Below are 20,644 nucleotides of genomic sequence, written 5' to 3'. Positions count from 1 at the left end.
TCACAGACAAATGCACCTCCTGAAGAAGTTTCACTGATTTCCTGCAAGTTTTGCTGGAAATTTGTCAGACAGTGAAAGACACACACAGACCTGAACTGATTTTGAGGCTGGCAGGTTTCCCCTTTTTGGAGTCTCCTGGAAAATGGAGACTAATTTTAAAAAAAACCCCAGTAGTTTGTCAAATAAATCTTCAGAAAGGAGGATTTCACCACCACTTCCCCCGTGGCTGAGGGCACTGGCACGTTGTCAGGAGGCTTCCAGGTGAGAAGAGGTGCCTGTGTCTGTGTGTGTGCAAACAACCTCAGCTGAACCAAACCAAACCAAAAAACAAAAACAAACAGAAACAAACAAACAAAAAAAAGCAAACAAACAAATAAAAAAAACCCCAAAACAAAACCAAAACCAACAAAAAACAACACCCCCACAAAAAAAACCACAAACTAACACAAATAAAACAAAACAAAAAAAACAAAAGCCCCCCCCCCCCCAAAAGAAAACAACAAAACATCAAAAACCCAGGGAAAAAAAGCAACCAAAGAAAACCAACCCTAAAATCCCAAACAAACAAAAAAGACCAAAAAAAAAAAAAATAAAGGAGACAAAAGAATAAACACTCTGATGGATGTTACTACACATATACCAAGGGCGTGGTAACATCTCCTGTTTGCACAAGAACATTTCACTATTAGAAACACAAAATTTCCTGGAAGTGGGGAGTTGAGTGGGATGTTCAGCTCCATTTACCTCCATTTTCTGTTGCAGGCACCACTGAGCCAAGCTTTGGCACTCCGGGTGAAGTCATGGAACATTTTCACTTTAAAACTGAAACCTTATACAAGCTTTTGCTGAAAGCATTGTCAGATCAGCATTGGAAGATTTTAAATCAGGCTGTGCCTATGAATGGTGGCATGAATGGCTCTTTTGTGGTCCTGTCACTTCCCAGGCACAAAGCCTTTCTAGCAAGCAAAATATTTTGGCCATTCTTATTTTTGCTGCGTGATTTATAACACTGTCCCAAAGCCCTTTGTGAATTTAAAATGCTGTGACCGTGTTTTTTGAGAGGGGAATGTTTAAATATAATATTCCCAGATCTCCATGCTCTTGTATGAAACCTGGAAATACTGACAATGATGCTGTTAATTGAATATGGGATGGAATTCTGGAAGCAGAATCAGAGCCAGTTCAAAAATATCAGTTATTTTACCAGAGAGCTTTGCACCCCATAGAGCACAGAAGATTTCAGTGACTGAGTTCAGTGGGATTCCTCCTGCAGAAAGAACTGAATCCGTGTTAAACAAGAATGGATTCAGGCTCTAGAAACTGCAAAGCAGAAACCTGAGGTCCAGGTTTGGCTCTTCATTTTGGCCACTGAAGGTGAATGCATGTTAACTTTGTATTTTGGGTGAAGCCTTAAATCCAAATGAATGCATCAGTTTGGGTCAAGGCAAGCTCAGGCACTAACATGCTTTGGTAACTACTGCCTTTACTCACAGGTTAAAGACAAACTGTATTTATTTTTTCAAATTAATTTTATTTTATTTTATTTTATTTTTTTAGAAATCACCTTAGGGAAAAAGCTGAAGTATCAAAAAAATCACAACTTTAAATGTTTCTACAGAAAGTAAAAATAGTCAGTATCAACTTGAGTAGCACTTTACTCCCAAAAGCAAGGATACCTTATAATGCATAGTGCCACACAGTAAAAGGACAGTAAAAGGACATTTCTTTGTATGCTTTGACTCAGAAACAGACCATCCTGAAGTCACACCTGCACATCACATAAAGCTGATTTACCCAGACTGACCTGGGAAAGGTGGAGTGCAGTGGAATCTCTTCATGCCTGGTGTCTGGGAAATGGCTGATCCTGAACACAGAGCCTGTGAATATGCAAAAACACACCCACAGTGCTCTCCCTTCCCACACACAGCTGATAACAGGTTTACACAGAGGCTAAACTCCATTTTTAGACCCCACAAACGAGGTGTAGCAAGCCCAGGGTCTGTGAGAACGGGGGAAGCGCAGCAGGGGGGTTTAGAGAAGAATTTGGCTTTGCTCTGTATAAAAAACACCTTGTAGTTTATAGCTCATCCCTGCTGGAAGCACCAGTGTCCCCTGTCCCCAGCCCAGACCTGGCTACATGTCCCCAAAGAGGTCCTCTGGCTCACAGGAGTTTTCCAGGGTTTCCAGATCCCAATCTGGGCAGCGCTGCCCCGATGTCACCTGCGAGGCCAGGCCAGCTCTGGAAACCAAAAAAAAATAAAAATCAGAAGGATGTCAGACAAATTTGGAAACAGATGTAAGTAATCCCAGCATATTTTTGGGCCTTTTTTTTTTTTCAGGTTACATCTAAGAGGAAAGAGACCTGATCGCTCGCCGGGGTGGCAAAGCAAGCAGAGGAAATTCAGTTTTTAAATGTCACCGCTTCAGCTGCTCTGGTAGAAGTTTTTTAAACACCCTGAGAATGATCATTTCACCCACGATTTCCACATGGAGAGTTAGGAAGAGCAGCACAGACGTAGAAATCATGCTAAGAGACTGTGTTCCCTATTTCTGCTCTCTCTGCAAGACATGATTCCAGTAAAGGCAGCTCTGCCCTTGTGCCTTGGGAAGGTGATGCATCTTGTGTTTCCCAAAAAAATAAAAGTGGCATTTGAAACAGCCTCTGATCTCTGTAGGAATTAGTCTTGTATAGGCTGAATCCAAACACACACACACACACAAAAAAAACCCCCAAACAAACAAAACCCCAAAACCAACCAAACAAAAACCCCAAACAAACAAAACAAAACAAAACAAAAACAAAAAACAAAACAAAACAAAACAAAAAACCAACCAAACAAAAAACACAGAATCCTGCAGAGAATTTTTTTTTTCTGTGAGTTTAGAGATTTATCAATCACAGGGGTGTGTGTTTCCAGTGACAAGGCATTCCAGTGACCAGCATCAGTCACTGGAATCATTATCTTATTGTCACTGCTTTGAAAATAAGAGGTGATGTCCTAACCTTGGCTCAGGACCTGCCTGCAGGGAATGGGTGTGGGAAGCAGGGATCAGACCTGGTGTTCTCTACTGCAGGATTTGGGGCTGCTGGAGCTTCACAAGGGTTCATGCCCAGCTTTATTACACTGCTGCAAAACCGACAAAAAGGTGAAAAATTAATGTATCACCCAGGATGGGAAGAACTAGACAGAAGTGGTGGAGAGTTCTACCCTCCAGTGCAGCCCTGTGAGGACTGAGTGAAATGGGGCATGCAGTGAAATATTAATTTTCAGACTGATTCAAGCATCTCCCTTCAACTGCTCTGTGTGGTGAAGTCAAACTGTCATTTGACAAAACGATCAGCAATTTTCAGAACCTGATTTTTCCATAACTCCTACCTAGGAATCTCTAGGGAGCAGAAATCTCTATAAAACATGGCAATTTCAGAAGGGAATGAGCTCCCTGAGACATCAGGCACTGCATGACTCCCACTGGAAGTTCCTCAGGGCTCTGAACATTCTGTGTTTTCCTGGATCTGGGGAATGAGTTCCATTTCATCAGCAAACATCCCAGTAAATGCTGAGTCTTGGATGCTGCCACTTCCTAAGAGCATTCAGAATTTCCTCACCACTCTGCCACTCCAGTTCTGCAAACCCCTCTAAATTCAATATACTGCTATATGCAAACTGTGGTAATTACTTTCTCTGAAAGCCTAATGAGCTTTCTCTGAGAACTCTTCCCAAAAGCTCTTCTTCAGGCCTTAATAAATTCTGCCAAGCATCTTTTATATTCCTTTTGGCATGCAGTGACACCTAAACAGATATTTGCCTGACCAAAAGTCACTGGGATTAGCTGTGAAACCGACCTGCAGGAATTGGACCCTTTACCAATGACCTCAGAGAATCCCAGGCTGCTCTGGTGGCTGGAAATCAACTTATTTAAAAATAAAATCAAGGCACCAAGCCCCAACAGAGGGGGTTATCAGGCTCAGTCACTGGAGGTGTGCTGTTCTTTTTTTTTTTTTAACCTTTGTGGGTCCATCTCCAGTGAGAACAACATATGTGAGGCACACAGTGTGGAGCCACACACTGAACATTCACATTAATTCTGAAAGGTCTCATTAGCAAATAAATTAGGTTGTGGAGGCCTTTGTGCCACCACAGGATATTTCAGGTATGGGTTTTTTTGGTTGTGGTATTTTTTTTTTTATTTTATTTTATTTTTTTTCCTGGAGCATATGCTCATATATTATTCAGGCATAAAACAATTAAAAGTCCCCCCCTGAGACCCCACATTTTCTTGGCTGTGAGGTTTCAGCTGTTCTAGAGTTTTCTGATTTGGACAAGGAAGCCTGGCAGGGCTTAAGCAGCGTCAACAACCACTCCATCCTCATTGGCTAAAATAACAGTTTTCAACACCATCCCTGAGATCCCATCTTTAAGCCAAGCCACTGTTGAGTTTTCACATTGCACAGTGAGAACTATTAAGCTTCTGTGTCCTTGTAACAACATGGTCCTCATTTAATCTCCAAAAGCTGCAGCAGTGTGGCTCTGAATAAACCCAACCCCACCAGCAGAGTGGAGGCATTAGGCTCCTCACACAAAGCCCATCAGCAACTCAATTTTGGTTTTAAGGTTTGGCGATTCCCACTCGCATGGCAGCTGCTCACTGAATGCCAGCAGCCTGCTCCGGGCTGTGAAATTATTTTGGATTTCTCAGAGAGGCTGTATGACCATACCCTGATGCATAACTGAGTTAATTTCTTTAAATTGCAGCAAGTTGCACAGCCCTCTCTTGCCAAGAAGCCTCTAAGTAAGGCATTCTTCCTGAAAGTTTATTCTTCTGCTGGATCTCTCTTTGAAGTCTTGCCTTTTGGTAAACTTAAACTCCATTAACACATCTGGAGAACTGCTGACTATAAGAGATCATTTCATATTTCCTGACATTTAGTTCATAAATAAGACAGAAGACCAGACCCACAGCTGGTGTGAATCACTGGAGCACTAATAATGTCAGTGGAGCTCTGCTGACTTACACCAGCTGAGATTCTGGCCCCAGATCTGGAAGAAAGTGGTTACATGACTTGATATTTCATGCAAAGATCTCCTTACCCAGGAACCCAGAGCCACTTGGGGCCATGGCTCTGCAGAAGCTGCACCAAAAAAAAAAAAAAAAAAAAAAAAGAAGCAAACCAAACAAACACGCAAACAACAACAAAAAACAAAACAAAGAACCCCTTTATTTTCTGGAAAGATGAGATGTCCTTGCACTTTGCTTTGCCTCCAGAGTCAGCCCAGCACATTGTGGTTATGACTCTGCCCAAGCTTTTGTCCTTGAGCAACTCCCATGGGATTTGGGAAGAGAAAAACCCTCAAACCAGCGTGGATGGAAAGGTTTCCCAAGAAACTTGAGTAATCCAGGACTGTGCCTCACTGCATTATTTCCCTAATTTTTCAGTAATTAAAATAATTTGTTCCAACCATGGGCTGGCATTTTATCACGAGAGGGAATCTCAGCTCTCACCATCTGAATTTTCTGTGTGTTCTTCCTTCCCCAGCTTGGCTTAATGGTTCATTTGGACATGAATCTTAATGAAGGCTTAATAACATGAGCAGATAATAACAGAGGATAAAATCTAATATGCACTTCCTTCAGTATCATAAAAATAAGTGTCAGCAGCAGTTCACAGACAGAGAATTATTACATCATTAACTCAGGAACCTCAAATTTTGGAGGCCCCTCAAACCCTCACTAAAGCTCATGGCTACAGCTAAAATCTTGGCCTTGAAACTCCCATGTCCTCAGTGCTCCTGGGAGAAATCCTGACTGCCTGTGGTTACTGGGCAAAAAAGAGGAAAATCAAATGTAAAAAGAAAAGGAAATGGTGTCATGGAAGAGGGGAGGGAAAGCTTCTCACATGAAGTGATGCACTGAGAATGCTCCATGCAGACAGAGCTCTTTAAAATGGAATATTGAAAAATGTGGGTAGCTGAAATGGGAGCTGCATGTGATTAAAAATATGATGGTATTCCCCTTGGAGATAAAATAGAGTGACTATAATAAAAGGTAAATTATAGACACATTTTTCTTTTTAATTTAATGTCAAATGGAAAAAGAAAATAAAATGTTTAACATTTTGGCAGGAATAACAGTATTTAGCTTCCAGATATAGTTTTTGCTGGCTTTTATTCCTAGAAATTATATGAAAGCAGGCCCATATATTTCTAAATAATCCTGCAAAATGTAAATCCCATCAAGTCTTGAAGAACTTGCTGGGTACAGTCAGCTTCATGATGTAAAATTAGAGTTGAGGGAATTTTCCCTAAATTAGTGAAGAAACTGAGATTTTTCTTTTTGTGTGTGGATTTCAGTCATCTGAAGAGAGCAGTAGTGTCAGAACTCATCAGAGCGCCAATCCATACGTGACAAATTCATAGAAACCAGAGGAAAATACTCAGGAAATAGAGGAACAGAACAATTCCTGAGATATCCATGCCTGGCATTTCCCTAAGATCAGTGTGTTGAGCAAGTCTAGTCTCCACTGAGGTTACCAGACAAGTACAACAACAACCACCTCGTTCAATTTCACAGTTAATGAAGAATATTTTTTTAATATTCTTCAACCAGGGAATCAAATGTACCTTAACAAGCTTCCACCTCTGGCTGGAAGCCAATCTGGATCTGCACTGTAGGGCAAGCCTGGAATTCCCTCAGTGAAACACAACTGAAAGCAGAACTTCAAAACCCACGATGATTTTAAATTATGTCTTCAGCTCACATGAGAACATGAGAGTGATGCTCTTCATCCTCTGGGAGTAGAAACCATCAAGTGTGGGATGATTTTTTTGTTTTATGCTTGTACAAGTTGTGTGGATTTTTTTTTAAAGTTTATGTATCCTTGGAATGCTCCAGAGGGAGGAAAGCAAACTTGGAATCCTTCAAATACCAAATATCCTATAAATTGACACACTGGTTGCAGCAAGAGCAAAGAAATTTCTATACTGAGAAGATGCTCATATTTATCTCTTGATGATATAATTTTCAATATCTGATATAATTTCCAATAACTGGTGGAGATCAGTTCTCAACATTTCTATTCATCCACTGCATTTATTTAGTCCTAGGAAACAGAAACATTTTTTTGGGATTTACATCCTTTGAGTTGCAAATTCCCAATTAACTTCAGCTGGCATTGGTGCAGTTCCTTACGTCAAGAGAACATTCTGGTTTAGCAATATAAATACAGCCTTGGATCTTTCCATCTGATCAAACACGCTTACAGATGCTTACTAACAAAGATCTACTTAAAAATGTAATAATAGATGTCACTTACAAGGAAAAAGCCTAAACCATGTTTGTTTTAGACAAGTGGCACACATTTCTGTGGCTCATTTCCACTTAAACTCCTTCCTGCTTAAATAAACTAGACCACATGCACTTGGGAGAACACACCAGCACCACTGCCTTCACTGGGGAAAAAACAGAAACCTCTTAATCACAGCTACAAAACTACACAGTAAAGGAAAAAAACTTGGTTTGTTTAGGAATTTTGTCAAGGCCTTTCATAAATCCAGTGCATTGCAAATCTATTGGCAAATGCTGGGAGACATTTCTCATAGTCATTAAGCACTATTTATCACATATACATTTATGTAACACCAGAACTGGCTAAACTGTGTGATAATCCTGCTCCAGGCTGTCAGATCCTGGAGCTGCTGGGTCTCCCTAACCCTTTCTTACCCCTCAGGGTAAGATCACAGAGACCTCAGAAAACAAAAATAAACCCCCCTGGCTGGATTTCTTGTGTAGGGAATGTGTGTCCTGGTGTTCCTCTCTCTGCATCCCTGAAGGGGTGGAGGTGGAGTGTGGAGGGATGGGGTTTTCCACCCCAAAATCTGGTGACTGCACGTGGCAGCTACCACTGAAAGCCATGCTAAAACAAATAACAAAAGAGTATTTAACTGGAGAAAAATAGAAGTCAGTTTAAAGTTAAGTCTGAGCTTGCAGAGCTTCCTGGACCACGGGTTCAGCCTCCAGCTCTCTGGGGTCCACCCTTTGCACAGACTGCTGAAGAATGAACCCCCCCCTCCCCTCCACAAACTAACAACAACATTTAAATTATTCTGAAAGAAAAAATGGACTAGTTCAGCATCTGTATGATGAAAATTCCCCTCTCAATACCAGACTTGGGGTGCTCTGATTTAGCAGAATCCATGGACTCAACCCAAAAATCGCTCATTCCAAGGAATGATCTTTCAGAAACTCCTACCACTGGATTTAGCACATTCTTTCTCCCTGCTGAACAATTTGTACACATACACCTGGGCACCATCAGGAGCCCATTACTGCCCAGATTACCTATTATCCACAGATCTGCTCACCAGATTTTGGGTCATTCACTTTAATCAGCTTATTGCAGAAAACCACTTTAGATCAGTGGAGCATGTGGATATATCACTCACCTAGGTGTTTTCTAATGACAAGATGCACTCAGAAATACAGAGCAGCAGGGAGTTCTTAATAACTCTGGGAGCAGGATTCAATTTACAAGCTAAGGTAGAGCAGATGAAGTATAGTAAGCTTTTTTCCCCCCTCTAATGGGTTTCTGATGAATATAAAATTGTTTTTAGACCTCAGAACTGTGCTTTCCTCTCTGCTGCCTCTTAATTCCCATTCAACCTCTCCCTGTGTTCCTCCTGACCCTCCCCAGCCACAGCTCTGAATTCATTCATACTTTTCTGAAATGAGATCAAAGCTTTGATAATTAAGATCAAACAATCGCCTACAGTGACACCTGTGAGAGCTGAAACCTGTTCAAACACACAGGAGGGAAAAGAAAAAAAAAACAACAAAACAACCAAAAACCGAAAAGAAAGGGACACAGCATATTCAGACCAAACACACAAGTTAATTACTTGTTGGATAAATGCTGCAGAAGAATCTGGAGAATGAGATTTTTTAAGAAAGGTTGCACCATCTCCAAGTAAATAACAAAACCCCAGCTACACAAAAGGATGGGACTGGTCCTGTGTGTTTCTTTTGTGAAAATTACTATAAAATGAGGGGTTTTCTTCTTAATGAGATGCTTTGCCTTTTATTCGTGTGAGTGGTCAAAATCACAGTGATATCCTAGCTGGGAGGTCAATCCAGCCCCAAAAGTGGAAAGGAGAGGAGCCCAAAATTCGGCCACCAATCTCTGGATCAGCGAGCCACCCATGTGGCTGTGGGACACAAACTAAAGAGGTGGAACTTTAAACAGAAAATTTATGAATTCCACCTTTGCACAGACCAAGGCACAGCTTCAGGGAGCTCATGCACCTCATGTCCTCTCTCCCAGACACCACCTCTCAGGCTCCAGGCTTTCAGAGACACCAAATTAGGAAATTAAGAATGGGTCTTGGAGCTGTGAGACTCTTCAGGAGCATTAACTCACACAGGAAGGTGTGACACTGGCGTCCCACAGCCACTCTGCCCTTCTAGCCTGCTCAGCACCTGCCCTGGGGCACCTGCAGGTTCCATTTCACACATGGTGTTAGCTGGAAAAAAAACAACAACAACAAAAAAATACAGCACTCCAAGAACAAACAAAAAAAACTCCATTCAGCGATTTTGGGTGGCGCTGAAGAGGAATCAGCACCTTCCTGTGAGGAGGAAAGGGGCTGTGTATGAAAAAAAAAAAGGAAATTAAGGGATGACCTACCAGCTGTCCACAGAGAACAGCTGTCCTTGGGACAACTCAACACTGCCCAGAGATCCCTGTCCAGGTGCTCTCCCAGCCCTTGGCAGCTTGGGTTGCTTTTGGTGTTTTCAGCAACTTTCAGTGCATTTCTCTTTCACAGTGTGACCCTGTGTCCTCTTGAGGCCATGGAAACTCCCCAGAATCCTGAAGACACCCCACATGTAATATATAGGAAGAGAAAAACCACAGAATGCAAAGAAAATGTGACAAAATTGATTAGATACCAGTGTACAGCAATTCTCTTTACACAGCTGTCTCAACTCCAGCCCAAGCCAGATTTTTACCTTCAGCTCTGACAAACCTAAAATATGTCCAGAAAATGTTCTTGTACTGCTCTGGTTCAAAGCAGCATCCAAACCACAAACATTATACAGTTCTAATCCACAGAGAGCCTTGAAAATGGTCCCAGTGCTGCACCACCACTGAAAAATTTAGATAGTTTGCCTTTTTGTTGAATTTCAGCACAGTGCTGTAAAGGAGTTTTTTATCTTACATTAAAAGCATTAAGAGAAAAGGGAACACCATGCAGATGGGCAACTGGGAGTTTATTAGGAGAAGGCAGGTGTCAATCAGAGGAGGATAATTGTGGTTCACATATGAAGCAGGTGTTGCTGCCTGGGTAAAACAACTCAGACACAGCTCTGAAAATGGAGCTACACCTGGATCTTGAGGCTCTGGTAAAGTCCACTCAGGGGAAACCCACATGGTTTTACCCACCCTGTGGTACTGGGGAAAATGAGGAAGAGTAATGCATATTTTTCAAGTGCACCTCCTTACCTGATGTCTCAACTGTATTCTTTCCAGAGGAAAATAAATTAGAATCAATAGTAGGTTCATGGCCCAAAAGCACAGGGAAGACACTGTCTGCTGTTAATTAAGATTGTGACACTGAGCATTCTGAATCCTGATTCTGTCTGAAATGGGGGAGTGGAAAGGAAGGTGAAAGAGCAAGACACAGGAATTCCCATCTAAAAGAGCAGATCACAGCCTGGGATAAAATCTCCTGTTCAGAACAGGCAGTTCAGATAGCACAGAGTGATGCAAAAAAAATTTAAAAGACCTAGTTGTTCAAAGAGCCTTTAAAAAATTTATTTTAAAGCACTATTATAAATAAAACTGGTTCCTTGAAAAATTTCCCAATAAATCTGGCAGACCAAAGATATTCCTGGTATCCTTAGGGGGGAAAAAATTTAGAATTCAGCCTGAAGCACAGCTTTTTCCTTTGAGCTTAGCTTAACTTCTTGCTAAATAACCAACATCACTTTAAAAATAATTCACCGTCCAGGTTTCCAACTCATTCTATGTGTTCATCCTCAGTATTGATAATTTCAATAAAAATAATCAGGCAACAGTAATAGAAGCTCATTCTAAACCTGGTGGGAACCTGCAGGAGCCATTACAGAGAGGGCTTGGTGTTGGTGAGTTTCAAGCTTAACAGAATTCTTTGGAGCCTGTCTTTTTTCCCTGTCCTAGAAGGAAAAGAAAAAAGCTGTTTTCTGATGGGAATGCAAGGGAACAGACCATGTAACTGCAGAACGCCACAACACTCCACAAAACCACCAATAAAATTATAAATGTGAAGAATAAGTTTGGCATTGCTGGTGAAAAAACAAGGGCCTCAAGGAAAAATTCAGGGGAGTTTCTGATTTCTGAACCTATAGCAAAGGAGGCTGTTCAAGCCTAAACTACTCCTGTCCTTCCCTCACAACAGTTTCATGACCTGACAGGTGTATTTAACTGACTCTTGTCAACAGCAAGAGCTCAACAAGCAGGGCAAAGAGCTGGAGGACAAGATATAAAGAAAAAAAAAACCTCTCTTATTTGATTACTGAAGCTGTACAAAACCAGAGCAGTGAGCAATGCTCATGCTCCCAGGCAGAATTTATGTACTAAGGTGTTTCTCCTCCTGTAAGCATCCCAGACCTGATCCCAGAATTACAAAAATCAGTGGATTCAGAAGGTTTGGAAGTAGACTGGGGGGCTTATCAAAACGACACAGTTCTCCCCAAGGCTTTAAACAGCAGAAAATAATGAAAGGAAATACCTCTTGTAAGATTTCTCAATTGCTGCTTTCAAGAAAGAGAGGGGGATAAAACCAGCCATCCCCCTTTTCCAGAGGGGGATGAAAAATGGGATAGCATAAACATCCAGGACAATCCGTTTGAAGTCTGGATCAAAAAAAAAAATATAATAAAGCCTTGGGGCCAGGGGGAAGTTACTGCTTTATCACATTGAGTCATTCATCTTGAGCACTTCTGCGTGTCTATTACGTGTCAGCGACCACAAATTGGGCAACAGGAGTGTGATAAAACCAGACATTCCTAGAAAACTTTCCTAGCAGATGCTGCTTAATTCAAAGGATTGGGTTTTCTCCTTCCAACAGCTGCCTGAAAAGACAAAAACTCCAGTGAAACTGTCTCTGGTGACCAGTCTGGATCAATACAAGGCAAGCAGCTAGAATTGAATCAATAAAGGGAATAATGAACTTGAAGACACTTTCTCCTCAAAGCAAAAAGCCCAGATGGTTCAAATTCCCTCACAGACACTGTCCTGCCTCACCAGGGCTGACTGGGCTCCACGCAGCCCCAAGCTGATGGGCCACTGTGCTGCTGAAAATGTCATAATGATGATTAAATACCTGCAGAACAATAAAAATTGGAAGTGTTACAAAGCTGGATGAGGGATAGGAAGGCATGGGACTCTCAAGGACCATGCAGAGCAATGCAAGTTTGGAAAAAAATCCCATTTCTGGAGAGGCTGCAACTGTCAGGGTGAAGGTGGCAGCTGGGGGAGGGGTGAGCAGGTGTCACGCCACGCCTCACAAAATTGTTCCTGGCACAACTGTGGTCACCCTGCCCAGGTGTGCCTGGGCTGACTGTCTCAAAACAGTGCCAAAAAGACCCATTTATTGCTCCCACGCTCATCATCTGGCACGTCTTGGTGGCAAGCCCTAAGTGCTGCACTGACTGGAACAGCAGCACAGTAGCTCCCTGGCAGGGACCCAGTGTGCATCCAAACTGGGAGAAGCTGGAGCCCTGCCAGGTACAGCACAGGCAGCTTTTGGTGGCAGGAGTGGGTTTTAAAAAAGGTTAAGTACACCACACTCCAGCAGAACCTCCAGGGGATGATGTATTGCTGCCCTTTCCAAACGTGAACTCCCCTAATGGAGAAGTGAGCTCCAGGGGCACTGGAGGCTTTGCCAAGTTGATGTGTTCACAAATGCTCCTTTGTGCAATAGGAAATGAAGAGAATCTTCTGGTGGAGGGGGGAGGGGGGGCAAGAAAAGGAAAGATAAATGAAAATACTCAACGTGGAAAAATCAGAATGCTGTGGGTTGATCCTGGCTGGACACCCAAAGCTGCCCTGTCACCCCAGTCCTCAGCTGAGGAGGGCAGGGACATCACAGGTGGGCTCTGCTGCTCCTTCTTCCTCAGGAGTTGGACTCCCCAAATTCCTTCCCTGCTCCAGTGTGTGTCCCTTTATCTAAGGGGTCAGTCCTTCCCCTAACACCCAAGGGAAAATAAAGCAGCCTTAAACAAGAGATTTGGAATCAGATTTTTCTTTTTTTTTCAACACATCTTGAATTCAGTCTTCTGTATGGCTTCCTGGCCACCCTTGCAAACTCTGGGCTCAGGCACTCAGCATATCCTGGAGTATCCCACCTGCACAAGAAATCCAAGGAAATAACTGTGGCACACAGACCCCCTGAGCTTGTGCCTTAAATGACAGATATTCAGGGAGTTCTGTAGCACCAAAGGGGTTCCAGAGCCTGGCAATCTGACTGTATCTGAAATTGGAAGCTATTGAGGAGGAGGAGATGTTCCTGCCCATCCTCCCTGGAATAATCTATGTCTGTGAAGCTCTGTACATAAATACATACACACAATTATGTAGAGGCAGCAGGGGACTGCCTGGCTATGCTTTTCAGCCAAATCAAAGACACACATCAAATATACATCTTCGTTAATTCTAAGAAACATTGGGAAACCAGGGCTTTGGGCACATAAACCAATGACCTAATTACACTCATCCACATACAGCATTTTTCCTACTCCCAACAGATAAAGTGCTTAGCAACCCCCACTGCCCTTCCTGAAATTTGTTGTGCAATGTTCCTGTCACTAGTGCTGCTCTGCTCTTAGATGTGACTGTTTCAGAGACTAAACCACACACATTGACAGAGAGTCATCGGGTCCCCCTAGAACTTAAATCACAGAGTTCTGGGAAGAGACATGGGAAGAAAAAAAAGGCTTACAGAATGGAATGGTATGTTCAGCATAAGCCTTGAAACCAATATGAATGAATACTGCAACACACTCCATCTGAAATGCAGATTATATACTCACCTTTGCACCTGACCTTTTGAAAGTGTCCTCCCCACCACAGAAAAATAACCCTCGATATTTCCCTTTTAAAACACACCAGATATGCAGCTGGGTTTTGGGATTTGTCTAACACATGATGGAAAGAAAGGCAAATATATTTAGTTTATGTCCTTGCCAGGCAGAACATACAGGTATTAAGCACCAGTTTAAATTTGTTTTTGAAGAGCTTTTGTCAGCGAGGCGAGCAGAAGAGTCCTGGGACTGGACAGTGTTTATTTCCAGCTTTTCCAGTTTCTGTCCCACAGATGAACTACTGTTTCTGGGTGAATACACTAAAAACAGTCTAGGGGTAAATATTAAACCACTAGCAGCAAGGTGAATAAAGAGCATTTTCCCAGACAATCCTTTTCTTAAAAGATTTTTGTTCCTGTACATTGATCACTTGGGCTTGAATATCTGTGCTGACAGAAACTCACTGAAAGAATCTCTTAAAACCAAATGATCAAACATGCCTTTCTCTCTATGCCTGGGTGTCAAAGGGGTATTTAATTAATTAATTCAGGCAAGTGCTCTGATCTGGACAGCCATGGCTTCAAGTTTAATGGAAATTTCCAACAGGTCTACAATTTCCTCAACAAAAGACATGGAAAAATAATTTCACATATGTTTATCATAGCAATTCATCCTTAGATGCTATTTTTCAACTCAAACAGTTAATTTTAGAACAGAGAGGAGTGTATCTTGCTTTCTGTCAAGATAAACACTTGTGACATACAGCGCACAGAAAATAATCCAAAATGACAGAATTGATTTTGGAAAACGACACTCACTAACACAGCTAATGATGAGTAATTCCAGGTTGGGAGGTTGGGATTTACCAGATTTGATCTGAACCATAAGCTATTTCTTTGTCTACAGCTCTATGGAGTAATACTTTAATGAGACTGTGGCGGATTTTCCCCACCTAAAATAAAAAAAAAAAAGACAAACCAAAAAAACCAAAAAACAAGTCTTATTCTATAGACATAACTAATTCCTCAGAGCAGCCAACAGAGTCTCATTGCACTGATGGCATGGTAATTGATGCCTACTTTTAATTGAGGGGATTATCACTGAAATAAAGACAGATTGCACTAAGATTGTATCTTATTTGGATTAGTTAATTTTCCATAAAGGCATCGTGTTGGGTTTTACTTCTTATGGCTTGATTTTTGAACTTTTTTTTTAACTGATGCATGTCACGGATTAATTCCTGCCCACAGACAGCCCTCCACTCCTGCCTTCCCCCACTGTCCTCCCCTTTGATGCTGCTTCCCATATCACAGCCCTGCTCTGGCTGTGCACAAACAGCTGAGCCAGGATTACAACCTCCTCTGACTCCAGACTCTGCCAAGAGTGTGAGAGCCCAGCATGAAGAAGCAGTTCAGGGATCCAAGTTCCTGTTGCCTAATCAGTCCTTTCACCCTGGCCAGAAGGCAGTCGTGCCTCTGCTGTGGTTTTGGAAAAAAAAAAAAAAAAAACCAAAACAAAACAAAACAAAAAACAAACCAAAAAAAAAAACCAAACAAAGAAAAACTCCAAACAAACAAACAAAAAAACCCAAAACCCAAAACAACCCTACATTAATGATACAGCAGCACAATGAACTATCAATTACTGACCCAATTTGCAATGCTGGGAATCAAATCCCAAAGACTCTAAGTGATCAAAGAGGAGTCGTAGGTTGCAAATTTTATTGCTGTATTTTTACTGGAACATGGTTTGCTCCTCCTAAAATCTTCCACATTAACATAATACATAGTCTGGAGCTGTTTAAACAAAACCTCATTCCACAGTTCCACATTTCAGGGAAATTAGCCAAGTAATAAGACAAAGCATTTTCTTTCGGGTATTAGAAAAAAAAAAATAGGAAAAGTTTTGAAAATTTAACTCCTGTCCCCAAAGCCTTAAACTCTGGAAATTAACCATAGAGCATATATTTGCCTAGATAATAAAAAGTATTTGTAATGGATTTTCCAATTAAGTGAATGAAAGCTTCTACAGGATCTGTTAGGGATTGTCAAACCACTGCAAAGAATTCACTGTTGCGTCAAACCCACCATTAAATTTCTTGTGCATTTAGCCACAGGCATTAGAGAAGAAACAACATTTTACACTGGAAGAACCCCCCCCTCACTCAGAAGATAATGACTTAATTTAACTTCAAGGGCGAAACGTGAGGGTAATAAATCAGCCAAGGGGATGCATGTGGCACAATGCACACGAGGCTCTGCGAACAGTACTTGGTTTCCATTGTTATTTTCCACTCCACATCCCGTTGATGCATTTTTACAGGCACTGGAAGCAGAAAAGGCACAAACTCGCGGCCCTGTTGGCAGGAGGGATGCTGAAATGGATGGATTTATGGAATTTTGCTGCTGCCACCAGCCGCAGCTTTCATAGAAGGTGCTTCAGAAAGGAAAGAATCTTTGGGTGCTTTCCAGAAAAGTTAAGTCTCAGGAGGAACTTAGGCAACACGAAACTGTGGCTGTGAAGCAGCATCCCCTGGTAATTCTGACAAGGCTCTGCCTTCCAGCATCTCACCAAGCAATGTTCCTGCCCTGTTGCTGGGGGGAGAGATGGAAAAAGACCTATTCTGAGGAAACCAAAACAGAATATGAATCAGCAGCAACCCAGCTGGGTTTTTTTCCTTTAGTTTATTTGGGGTTTTTTGAGTGTTATTTTTGTTTTGTTTTGTTGTTTTGGTCGGGTTTTATTCCTGTTCTTTTCTGTTATGGAAAGACAAAATCTTTTCCTCTCTTTCTTCTCTTCTAGTACTTTACTATTCTTGTGTGCTGTCAGTGGAGTCCCTCACGCTAATAGGTCTCAAACTTCTGAGCCTTTTATTACAGCACTCACTTCAAGTCAAGACTTTTTCCAGTAATTCTGCAAAACAGGATCTTGTGCATTGAAGAAAAGAAAAAAAAAAAATACTTTGGACAGAATCTCATTCTGCTAGTCCTGACTTGACTATCATAATCCTACTGAAAGAAACACTGCAGGTAGCAGGAACCTGTATGTTCAAAGAGGTAAAGGCAGTGGGTATAACACCATAAAGAGCTGCAAATCCCAGGGTAGGTGGGTGTGAAGGGACCTCTGTAGATGCTCTGGTCCATCCATCCCCTGCCCTGGCAGGGTCCCCTGGAGCAGGGGCACAGGAACGTGTCCAGCTGGGCTGGGCTGGCTCCAGACAGGGACACTCCAGGCCCTCCCCGGGCAGCTGTTCCAGGGCTCTGCCCCTCCATGGAGAGAAGTTCTTGCTGCTGCTGGGCTGCAGCTGCCTGGGCTTTCTTCGCTGGCCATTGCTGCTCGTGCTGCCTCTGGCAGCCCTGAGCAGAGCCCGGCCCCATCCTCTGGCAGCCTGGATGGATATGTTTGGATGCATCGAGGCCATCCCCTCTCCCCTTCCCAGCTCCCACAGAGACGCTGCAGAGCCCAAATCCTCTTGTACAACACACAGGAGCTGGAAATCTGACCCCACAGCAGGTCATAGCCCTAGAAATGGCTAAAAATCTGAATAATTAATTAAACATTCAAAGAAATAAGAAGCCTTCTTTGCAAAATACACTTGGCTGTGCTCTCCTACAGAGATGCTGTGGTTGAAACTGAGAAAGTCCTGTAGCCCATATCCTCCCTGCACTGGGAACACTGCAGGGCTCCTGCTCCACAGCCCAAAGATGAGCTTTTCCATCAGAGCAGGTCACTCCAGCTGAAACTGCTTCTTAATGTGGCTGGGGACATCACCCAGCAAAATAAAGTGTCCCTTGAACTGGTTGCCTGGGTAGCCTTAATGAAATCCCAGCTTCCAGCATGTTCAGCTCAGCTCATCTCAGAACATTAAAGCCTTATTGCAAGAGGCACGGGGAAAATGAGGTGATGCCAGTGGAAAACATGCCTTTCATCCATATAAATAAGTCCTGAGAAATCAAGGTGCTCGACAAGGAGTCAGGATGCCCTGACAACTAAGAGCAATTTGCCAGAATTCAGTGCTTGCACATCTATCTGTACGCAGATCTAGAGCTACACTGGCATTCTTGTATGCACAAAATAATTAATTTCTCTATTTACATTTGATTTCCAGAATTGGATGAGGGGTCTTTATTCATCTTACAAAGGACTGTGAAGAGAAACAAGCTCTGTGGAGTTTTCCAAATTGATCTATTTCTCCCAGAACTCTTCCTCATCATTAGTATTTCTGCAGCACGCTGTTAAATTCAGCCAGAGATGCTGCTTCATTTTTTCCTCTGGAAACACTACTTTGCAAGCCAATAAATATAACTGACAATTTCCTAATATATTGTCCAAAAGCTCTTTCTCATTTCAAGTCATCTTCCCTAATCCCATTTCTCATATTACATTCTCTGCTCTGTGCTGATACTCTTCAAGCCTTATCAAATGTTTCCTTTGTTGTCCTGTAGCCAGCCTGTATGTATTTAACCTAAACCCATCCCTCATAAATCCAGGCTCCAAATACCTTTCCTGTGCACAGTGTTCTTCCCTCCATCCCTCCAGCTGTCAATACCTCCCAGCTAATGAGACCTCAGCATCCCCAACCACAGGAGACCTCTGCTTATTAGACTAAAATTGAATTGGTCTTTACTGCTGTTAAATCAGTATTCCAAATTCATGCCTAATTTGCTGTCAGTTACTACTTTTTAAGTCCCTTTTGGCATTGCTGCTTTCCAAGGTTCTCCTCACCCATAGGAATCCATGGCTCAGATTAATTTTCCCTTGATAGGCCGGTGCTAATTAATGCCCCTAAAATGCTTTTAGAGTGGAAAGCCCTGTATAAATATTAAGTATCCTTATCTGTGATGGGGAAACGTGCCCCATTACTGTTGTCACATAAACTTCACATCAACATGCTCTGTGCACAGCCCTTGGTCATGGGCACTTGATTTCTGACAAAGCACTGCTCACTGGATACAATAATGGGAAATATTTATGTGTGGGCTGTGTACACACAAGAGCTGGGCCCTGCAGTGTGAGTGCTGCACACACAAAACACGGCCCGAGCCACTCTGCTGTTTATGTATTGAATGTAAACAGAAACTCAGAACAGTCTGCAGCTTTGCCTTTTTGTATTTTACACCGATTTTCACTGTGTAAACATTGTCTCACTGAGTTATTGGCTGCCCCGCAAGGTCTGGTGCAGGGGGATTGTTCAATACTGAATTAAATGAAGTTTGGTGAGTTTGGGCAGATTGGGTATTAATCATTCAGAAAAAAAAAAAAAAGCCCAAAACTAACAAAAAAAGCCTCTTGTGTTTCCAGTGCCTAGCATTTCCTACATTTGACTTTTAACGGGTGTCGTTTCCAATGCTCTGTTCTACGAAGGAGTGGAACACATTTCTGTGCATTGCAACACCTTGAAACCATGGCAGATGATGGTGTGCATCCTCCAGTGCCAGCAGTGAGCCCCTGAGGGACTCGGAGCCCATGGCTGCTGGGTTTGTGACACAGAGCACAAGCCAGAGGTGATGATGAGCAGAAGCGGGGGACACAAAGGAAGGAAACCAACCCAGATAATTTGTTAAAGCAGGCATTAAATAGGTTGGCAAGGTTTATTCTTCCAAAAGGCTTCATTATTGGATCTGGTCCAATAAATCACTTACAACAGCACTCTGAGGAAATTATGCAAAGATTTTGAGGTTGAATTTGTGTTTACGTATTTGTTTTTCTGTACTGATCAGAACAATCATCACGTACCAGGATCCACCTACCACTTAACCCAGTTTGTTTGTTTTTTTTTTTAAATACACTAATTTTTGACTCAGGAAATTCTCTCCAGAGCAATGGGGATGGCAGATCTTCACTTCCACCTGTACTGTTTTCCAACAAGCCTATTTACTGTGAGGCATTTTACCACATTCTCTCTTTATCTGAACTAAATTCCCTCTACAAACTTCAGACCAAAGGAGAAAATTAATCTTCTAAAGAGCATAAAAAAGCCATTCCATCTAACCACCTGATGCTTTTGCATGGCAGGCTGCATTTGCTGGACTCTCCATGATGATGCTGAACTCCTGGTGTGTTTCCAATCTGCCCTTCCTCAGGTAGACGAGGGCACACCTGTGCCAGGTGTAGCAAACCAAAATGCCAGCAGGCTGTTTACTTTGGAGATTGTTTAGGCAGCACAGCACACAGCCAAAGCACCCGTCATGCTACCACAAGACCAGGAAAAAAAAAAAAATAAAAAAGTGTTTGCCTCCCTTATAAAACAGAGAACAGAGCCCTTACCCTCATATAAAATGTCTAGACTCTGGATAAACAGTCACCAGTGCTGGTGCTGCTGCTGGTTACTGAGTTACCAGAGGGACAGAGCTGTACATTAATGCCAACCTTGCTCAGGGATGAGGAGCAGCTCTGGGATAATCCCTGGGATAATCTTTGCCCTGCCAGGATCCACATGGCTGCCCCTAGGCAGCCAGACCCCACTCCACCCTCACACCCAACCTTTAGGTGAAGCTCAGCACAGAATCTGTTTCCAGTTGGGCATTTCTCACCTCTGAGATGCAGCTGGAGCACAGGGAGGGTTTGCAATACCCCTGTCACCGCTGCT

General features: G+C 42.5%; 1 protein-coding gene across 1 annotated transcript in view; it reads right to left on the bottom strand.

Annotated features, from left to right (window-relative positions):
• Nucleotides 1-1,554: 1,554 nt before the first annotated feature.
• Nucleotides 1,555-20,644, bottom strand: part of XRCC4 (X-ray repair cross complementing 4) — a 126,233-nt gene continuing 107,143 nt past the window's right edge. The window contains exon 7 of the mRNA XM_062513083.1: nt 1,555-2,239. Coding sequence (XP_062369067.1) covers nt 2,134-2,239 — 106 coding nt within the window. The 3' untranslated portion in view covers nt 1,555-2,133. The remainder of the gene's footprint in view (nt 2,240-20,644) is intronic.

Source organism: Cinclus cinclus, chromosome Z (assembly GCF_963662255.1).
Source record: "Cinclus cinclus chromosome Z, bCinCin1.1, whole genome shotgun sequence".
NCBI lineage: Eukaryota > Metazoa > Chordata > Aves > Passeriformes > Cinclidae > Cinclus > Cinclus cinclus.
The sequence above is the reverse complement of the archived record's forward strand: the minus strand, read 5'-3'. Positions and strand labels throughout refer to the sequence as shown.